The 9,199-nt window shown below is 26.4% G+C and overlaps 2 protein-coding genes across 2 annotated transcripts in view; one reads left to right on the plus strand and one right to left on the minus strand.

Moving 5' to 3' along the window:
• LOC105627657 (soluble guanylate cyclase 89Db-like) overlaps positions 1 to 9,199 on the plus strand; it is a 23,791-nt gene that overhangs the window by 7,476 nt on the left and 7,116 nt on the right. Inside the window, exons 5-13 of the mRNA XM_012208935.1 lie at positions 364 to 600; positions 754 to 959; positions 1,030 to 1,137; positions 1,238 to 1,406; positions 1,516 to 1,659; positions 3,257 to 3,410; positions 3,639 to 3,748; positions 4,211 to 4,300; positions 4,391 to 4,471. Of these exons, the coding sequence (XP_012064325.1) occupies positions 364 to 600; positions 754 to 959; positions 1,030 to 1,137; positions 1,238 to 1,406; positions 1,516 to 1,659; positions 3,257 to 3,410; positions 3,639 to 3,748; positions 4,211 to 4,300; positions 4,391 to 4,471 (1,299 nt within the window). The remainder of the gene's footprint in view (positions 1 to 363; positions 601 to 753; positions 960 to 1,029; positions 1,138 to 1,237; positions 1,407 to 1,515; positions 1,660 to 3,256; positions 3,411 to 3,638; positions 3,749 to 4,210; positions 4,301 to 4,390; positions 4,472 to 9,199) is intronic.
• On the minus strand, positions 5,351 to 8,029 carry LOC105627585 (trypsin-1-like). Its single transcript, XM_012208866.1, has 7 exons — positions 7,961 to 8,029; positions 7,362 to 7,515; positions 6,688 to 6,850; positions 6,376 to 6,584; positions 6,000 to 6,202; positions 5,636 to 5,690; positions 5,351 to 5,466 (listed from the first exon to the last, which is right to left on the minus strand). The coding sequence occupies exons 1-7, from the start codon at positions 8,027 to 8,029 to the stop codon at positions 5,351 to 5,353; spliced, it is 969 nt and encodes a 322-aa protein (XP_012064256.1).

Genomic DNA, 9,199 nt, shown 5'->3' on the forward strand with positions numbered 1-9,199 from the left:
CTCCCAATTTATAAACATATATAATAAATTATTATTATATGTATTATACAGTGCTGATTAAAAGTTTCAAAAGATGGCAAAATTTTTTTAGAATGAACAAACAAAAAATAAAAAAAATATTTAAAAATATTTAAAATTATATTTGCAAAATGTTTTGCATTTTTAGAGAATCTAAATATAATTAATTAATAATACATATAGTATTGCAATATTAAATTATGCTTTTAACTTTTGATTGTAATTGTATTTATTAGTTTAATTTTTATTAAATTATATGTATATTTATTAAATTATATGTATATTATTTATAATACATTTAACATTCATTTTTTAATATTTTATGCAATTTACATTGGAAATCAGATTGCGAAAAACAATAGAATGAATACTCCATTAGGCCGTGAATTACCACCGATAAGTTGCACATTTTTCTTACGCCTTTTTCCATTTGGTGTCATCATGAACAAGGATATGAGAATATTAGGGGTTGGTGATAAATTGCTTCAAGCATGGGGTGGTACTACGTCCATTTTAAATAAGCATGTTTCAGAAATATTCAAATTAAGAAGACCGAAAGGAATTCCGTTTACATGGGGGAACGTAAGTAATACAAATATACTTATATATATATATATATACTTTAAAAGTTGCAACGTAAGTTTTATAAATTAAGGTAATATTCTAATTGTAATATAGATCATACACATGTGCATAAATACAACATTTAGATACACATAAATGTTTCATTTTTAGGTAATGTACTTGCATTCAGTGATATTCGAATTGGAACTAATTAGAGCAAATGATTATTTTATGATAGATAATGATTCAGATAATGTGCCAAGCACAAGTAGTGGTTTAGATAGGCGTGGGAGTCAAGGTGCGAGAAGTATCTTATTGAAGGGTCAAATGAGATATATCGAGGATATTAAAGCTATTATATTTCTCTGTAGTCCTTTGTAAGTTATTATCATAAATTACATTTTTTATAAGATAATTGATTTGTAACAGATTATTTTATTACAACAGGATCAACAGTTTAGATGAACTTCTTAATATGGGTCTGTATTTGAATGACCTAAATCCTCATGGTATGAGCAAAGAATTGGTGTTGGCAGGATGGCAGCATTGCGGAAGGTTATATTCTTAAATAGTAAAAAAAAACGATTTCATCTAAAATTGAATACATCTCATAAGATTTTATACACGCCGGATATATAATTTATATTATTTGCAGGTTAGAAATGATGTTTGAGAGGGCAGAGCAAAGATCGACGGAACTAGAAAACAGCTATGTTTTACTGGATCGATGGAAAAACAAGAGCGATGAGCTTTTATATTCTATGATTCCACAAACGGTAGCAGACCGATTACGAGCCGGAGCCAGTTCATTGAGCACTTGCGAGGTATGCAAATACACTTAACAATCTTCACTTCACAATAATCTTCACAATAATCACTTCAAGATCTTTGGATCTTATCTAATAACTATTTATAAAAATGCTTTACTTACAGTCATTTGAATCAATAACAGTTCTTTTCTGCGAATTATGCGATTTTGATTATTCAACCATCGAAGGAGCGATGGACATTGTTTTATCAATGAATGCCGTTTTCTCCTGTTTCGATACATTGATGGATCAGTTTAATGTATACAAAGTAAGATTAATCATTTTATTAGAAGTATCATTTCGCACGAAATAATGCAGAATTTAATACGTTTATATTAAATATAAACATATTAAATTCTACAGAGTTGGATAAATTAACTTTTTTAAAACTAAAGTTAAGTTAAAGTTAACAGCTTTGAAAATTTAATTTAGTTAAGATAAAAGTTAATCCATAGTGACGTTAATTAAATTAAAAGTTATTTAATGAAAAAAAATAATTAAAAAGTTAAAAGTTAAATTTGTTTTATTTCATGATTTCAAGTTAATTTTTTTTAATTAAATTAAGAACTAAGTTAAAAAATTAAGAATCTTTTAACTAACAAGGGAAGATTCACATATGCATTTCACAGATTTTAATCAGCGTGATTATTCTGGGACATCAAAAAATAATTCTTGTAATGCAGTAAATTGTTTCTGCGTATTTTTAAAGAAAATCATGATTTAGGTCATAATGACCTATCGTTTTCAAACTTCTTTATTCTTTGCTTAAAAGTAAATGAAAAATTTGGATTTATTTAAAATTAGAAAAACGTCTCCTACGGATACGAATAAAGCATATAATCCAAGTAGGAATCCATATAACACCAACTATTCAATCCTGATGTTAACTTTAAAAAAAATCAAATTAAAAATTAATAGTTATCGGTAAAATATTAGGTGTAGTAAAAAGAAATTTTTCCATTCAATTATTTTTCCATTCAATTTCATGCAAAAATAATGGATTTCTTTTTATTACACCTAATATAATTAATATTCTTTTTACTACATCTAATATATAAAGTTGAAAAGTTAAGAGTCTAAAATGAAGTAAACTAAATGAAGTTAAAATTAATTAATTTTTTAACTTTTAAACTTTTAACTTTTAACTTTGTAACAGCACTGATACTCAACTTTGAAATTCTGCATATAATCTGAAGTAATATAATTCGTAACTCATTACAAGTTATCTTGGCCAAAATCATATATAGGGTGTCCTGTAAGTTTTGGTTAATCGTTTTTATGTAATAACTTAGATAAAAACTATCTTCGATTGACTCAATAGTACAAAAAAATATTTCAGTGAAGTATGGTCAAGATAATGATATCGCATGTAATGTAATTTTATGTGATTAAGATACTTTGTGCATTTCTATACTAATTTAATTTTAATCTCGGTTTAACTCTTTTTATTTTTTTTATTTTAAGACTCAGGACATCAATGATGTTTTCGAGCAAGTCAAGATGAATCTAATTGAGCAAGAGAATATACAGGGTGACCCGTAAATTTTGATCAATTGCTTTTGTATAGATAGAGCGAACTAAATTGAATCGAAAAGTCCTTCACTATTTTGCAATTTTTGAAATAGTTAACAAGATATTAATTACTAAAAATATTTGCCAAATATTGAATAATTTTTTATTCAAATACTATCAACTTTACAAAAAAAACTACAAGAAACAAAAATCATTTATTTTCTTCTCATAAAGTTCTGAGAATTTTTTCAGAATATATTATCTTGCTCAATATCGGGTCACGAAGATTTTATCTGAGTTACTATATGATAACGTTGATTACATATTTGTCATTTACAATTATGTCATAACAGGTAGAGACTGTTGGTAGCGTGTATATGGCAGCTAGTGGTGCACCGGACAGAAATGAAAACCACGCACAAAACGTTGCCGACGTTTCTCTGCAACTCATCGAGCATGTTCGATCTCTCAAATTACCCTCCGGATTGGATATACGAATCCGCATAGGTAACAACCCTGCACATAACCGTCTAACTTCTCGGACGTAATATATATTTTTTGTATCTTTTGGGATATGGCTTCGTTTTCTCGAATTCCTATTTTAAATAATTTTATCCTCGTAAAAACTAACTATTACATCGTATAGCGAGAAATACATACATAAGAATACATACTACGAATACATAAAGAAATTAATTTAATTAATTAAGATAATAGTATTGTGAAACCTTTTAGGCATTCATTCTGGAGCAGCGGTTGCCGGAGTAGTCGGCATCAAAGTACCGAGATATTGTTTTTTTGGAGATACTGTTAACACGGCCTCCAGAATGCAGACTTCTAGTCTGGTACAGTTACCTTTTCTTAATATAAGTATTAAATGCTTATAAATCCAAATATAAGATACAATTCATATTTAAAAAAAACATTTTATTTGATATAAATTGATAAAGATCTCAAAATCAATTCAATCTCGCGCTATACATCGTGCACGTGTCAAAACACTAATGTCTCGTGGCTTCTAATTTTTATTCATATATTAGATTAGTTTTGACAAAAGGTAATGATCAAAAAAGTTAATCTATAATTCAATTAGTTTTTATAAACACCGAATATCTAAATTGCACAATAATCTAAATGATAATGTAATTTCAAAAAAACCATAATTCAAGAAGTATATTAATTACGTACAATTACGTAAATCATGTCAGTTTGAATTAAAAAAGAATTTATTATTTTACAAATCTGTTGTATTTTCTTTTTTGAATTCTTTTATTTTCATACTAATTTAATTACATTGTATGGCATAGCCGGGAAAGGTGCATATTTCTTCTAGCACCAAAGCTTTGTTACCAAAAGGACGTTATCATACCGAATCACGTGGAGTTGTTAAAATAAAGGTTTGTATTATGAAAATATATTAATCAATCATACATTATATATCACGTATATCTGTATGGAGAGAATTATATTTCATTTATTATATAAAGGGGAAAGGAAATATGGAGACGTATTGGCTGGAATCAACGGCAAATACTGAAATAAAGAAAGAAATATCAAATGATAAAAACGTAGAAGGTCTTTTAGTTACTAGTATATAAAGTACTTTAATAATAATGAATTAAATAAAATTCATACACGTTATTGCTGTAATTGCTATAAAATGTATATTTTATCTATTAAAAAGGAACCAAATTGTATTGACAATTTCTTAATATATACATATATATATGCATTAATCATGTATAATAAACAAAATTACTTGCTAGTTATAAAAAAAATTAAATAATTATTACATGCACATTGTATTTAAATTAATTAAAAATTGATCTTATTAATATATATCAATAATATATCAATAACAATATAATAATATATCAATAACATATCAATAACAAAATACATAATGTGTATATATCTATTTTAAATTGCATCTATTATTTATTGCGTGATGTAAACATTACAAACATATACAATGTATATATATATATGAGTTTTCAAGGCGAATTCCAAGTCGTCTGATTGCGAAAAACAGAGAAAGTCTTGTTACTTTCTTTTTTTATACATTCTATATTGTGAATATTAACCAAAGTGAAGGGCGCACGTGCCTTAATTTTTAATCATTGAATAAACAATGTGTGTACAATTCGTATACATAATGAAAATGTCACAGAGCGTATGATACATTATGTATATACAGTTGTGAAGCATTACGTACATTTACGTATATAATAGAAATAAATATATGTTAAATAATTATATGTTAAATAATAAAATATATGTTAAATAATTATCATGTAATAAATTCTTAATCTCATTCAGTAAAAATTAACTGCAATGTACGTCTCATTGTACTTTATTGATTGTTTCTGTAGCTTGCATATTTTCTATCGTTATATAAATAATGAATCAGCTATAATAAATATATTAATCTATATAAAAAATATATATCAACAATAACAGCCATCGTTTGTGTTGTGTCCAATCCATGTTAGATATCGATTTGCTCTGGTATAAACCCCGGGATATCCGGATTGAGCGCATCCTTCGCCCCAGGATACTATTCCTATAAAGTTAGTCTTTTAAATTTTTTTTCTTTTGAGTGAGATTGGTTTCCCAAGTTTTTCTTTAAGTGCTTTTTTAAGTACTTCTTACATTTTACAATTTTTTTCAAGTTTTACGACGTTTCGTGTCGTTTGTATTAAATAATTAATATAATTTAAAGCTGAACTTACCAACTATCTGGTGAACACCGTTCTCTTCTATATGCAATGGACCACCGCTGTCTCCCTACAATGTGAAAATTTATATTGTTTATTTTTTCTTAAAAATTAATATTTTTTACAATGTTTTTATATTTATTAAAAATATATGTTAGACATCTGTATATACGCTGACATTTCTATTTGTTTTATTCATTATTTGTCATATTTTTATTGTATCAATTATTTACATAATTAAAATGTTATGTTTTTTTATATTTCAAAATAAATGCTATAAAATTTATATTTAATTATTTAAGATAAATGATTTAAAAATAACTGATGTCTTAATATTATTTCCTTATACTATTCATAATTAAGATGACTTTTTGCTTACTTGACAGGAATCCTTACCGCCCTCCTTGAAACCCGCACACATCATATTATCTGTTATTTTGCGTGCTGGATATTTCGTAGCGCGACATTCTGCATTTGAAAGAATAGGAACAAAAACTTCTTGTAAAGTATACGATACCTGACCACCTTCTTCAATAGCACCCCATCCGGTTACTATACCTTTTTTACCAGCAAAAGTTTTTACTAAAAGAGATAATTAATTCGTAATCTATTATGCGAATAAATTTAAATTATTTTTCTCGTTCTTTAAAAATCTAAAATATTTGATATCGATCGTTTAACAAATAAATATTGTCTTTCAATAAAATCTTTATTATTATTTGTATATAGGAATGTGTAAACCTTATAAGAGATACCTTTTTCCGGAAGACAAGCAGGTCGCATCGAACCTTGAAACTTAATAGTATCTTTCAGTTTAAGAAGTGCAATATCATTGTCATAATTAATAGTCGAGTAACTAGGATGCTTGATTATTTTTTCTATTTGAAAATCCTGCGTTTTACTTTCATCGGTTGAGTTCCAGTCGTGTTCCAATATTCGGGCAATCAATTTCTTCATATCGAATCTGTAAATAAAAATCTGATTATTTTAGCGATCGTTTTGCATATGCATACATTTATTAATTGACATATATACATATATAAAATTGACATGAACGGATGGATCACCTGTCAACGCAATGAGCAGCCGTTAGTACATGTCGTGAATTTATAATTGTACCCCCACAATAAAATTGTCCTCTGTACAACAATAAGACCATCCAAGGATATTGATTGACAAGCGTCTCGACGCCTCCAACAATACGGTTGTGTTTGTTTGTTAAACCACAAGCTATAAATAATGAATCAGTATCTTATTATTTCATATGTAATACACGTTTTATGTATATAAATATAAAGTTTCCTTCTTTTTCTTCAATAATATCTTATTGAAATATATATAGAGAGTCACATAATTCATGAGCCGAAGTACCATTTAAGAATCTAAGAAAGTTTTTAAAAAATTAAATAAAAAAGTTATGTAAATTTGTATTTTAAATAATAGTTTGTGAAATAAGGATTTAAATATGAGTCAATTACAGATTATGTTTAAACTCTACAGTGTGCGTTTATTAATATTACTGCACGTGTGATTCATAAATAAGTGGATGTCTAAATATAATCTGTAATTGACTGTATTTAAACTTTTATATAAAAAAAACCTTATATAAAAAATTACTACTTGAAATAAAAATGTACACATAAAGAATATAAAATAATCGACAGGAATTATAATTATTACTTATAGTATAAGAATATCTAAAAACATAAACATGAAATTATAAATTTAAATTTAAACATACTGCATTTTAAACACTTTTCCTGCAATTCTGTGTTTGTTGGTGGATATGGTGTTACTGAACCAAACAGCCATTCCCAAAATCCTTTATCATTATCAACTCCACTTGTACTATTCGAATTTTGTTCCTCCACACGTATAGTTAAGTTTGATTGCAACTGGAATTTAAAGTATATTTTTTTATATTATATAGATTATGATATTCTTATCACATAGAAGTCAATAAAAGTTTTTTCAGATTAATTATTAATTATAAATTATAGTATAAAAAATATTTATACTTATAGTATAAAAAATATTTTAAAGCAAAATATACATGTATACAAATTAACTATAAAGATGTTTAATATTAAATATTAAAAAATTTTTTAAAACAGCATTAATGAATTATTTATTAAAAAAAACAATTTTTAATAAATAAATAAAATTAAAAAATGCGACAAATCTGAGAGTTTCTATGTTTATTTCTATATATTACTTTTAATATATTCTTTCGCGTATTTTATTTTGTAAATAATAAATTAGTTCAAAAATAATTTATCTATATGTAAGTAAATGTGCAAAAACACTACATCATCAACATGATCAGCACATCGACGATACCTCATTATCAACGCTGACTGTTATAACCACTACGACAAGAGTTAATAATGATATAAATCGTAACAGCATTATTTTTAACACTTAAAAATTTAGCACTACTGTTATTTCCTACTGTGCACTGAAAGAAGTATCAAACCGATCTGATCAACAGCGTACTTCCTGCCGAGGCAGTTTATACTTTCACACAAACCATGGATTTGGTGTCACGTCTTTATTTATATGGAATAGTGGACAAGCCGGTAGCAGAAGTGAAAATTTAGGCTACCGGTATGTAAATTCATCACAAAAAAAATGTAAGCATGTAAGAAATCTTAAATATAATTAAACAAGTTTGTTAAAGATGTTATATCTTTCAAATAATTCCTTTTTCTCTTTCTCGTGTGATTTCTCTTTTTAAAATGAAGAAAGGGCAAAAGTGAATGTCCTAGTTAAAAGTAATTTATTAGTTAAAATTATATAGGAAAATTTTTCACTATTTTTTGCACATTCTACATTTAAACATTTTTTTTGTAAATTGTAAATAAAATAATTAACACACATAGAGAAAAGATTAATCAACGCAGCTAAAATATAGTGTCCTTATAAGGGACAGCTAATTGTCATTGCTGCCAAAGCTCAATTTATTAACTGCTAAAATTTAGATACTGCAGCAAAAAGTATTCTCTGCTAGAGTAAAATGGCAACCGGCAGTGTCTCAAAAACAATTATGAATGAAACGTTCGGTTACGCGGCTCAATAGTGACAAATAGCTACCACTTACTTAGCTACTCATAAGTTAAGTCGCTTCTAATTTTAACTAATAAAGTTGAACGTCGTCAGTAAATATATTTTATCTTCTAGCCAATTTTTATCTAGCCAATTAATTTATGATAACAGCAAAGTTTGAATCAGCAACTGATATTTAGCTGATTTACTAAATCCTTTTTCTGCGTGCAATATTTATAAAAAATGTATTTTTTCCAGATTCTTTAGATTTAAATATAAAATTAATGCAATATTTATTAAATATTTAAGATATATATTCAAAGAGAACTTTGTTGTGGAATTAATAAGTGCGTTTTTTTGTGTGTGTAGATAAAATAAAATGTAGTGATGTAATGGATGCAACAAAAAAGCTAGCAGCAATATTGCTGCAACGTTTGTAATATTACTGCAATAATGGTGGAATGGTCTGTCTGAGAAATTATATAAGATAAATTATATATATATATATATATATATATATATATATATATATAT

This window comes from Atta cephalotes, assembly GCF_000143395.1.
Source record: "Atta cephalotes unplaced genomic scaffold scaffold00009, whole genome shotgun sequence".
NCBI lineage: Eukaryota > Metazoa > Arthropoda > Insecta > Hymenoptera > Formicidae > Atta > Atta cephalotes.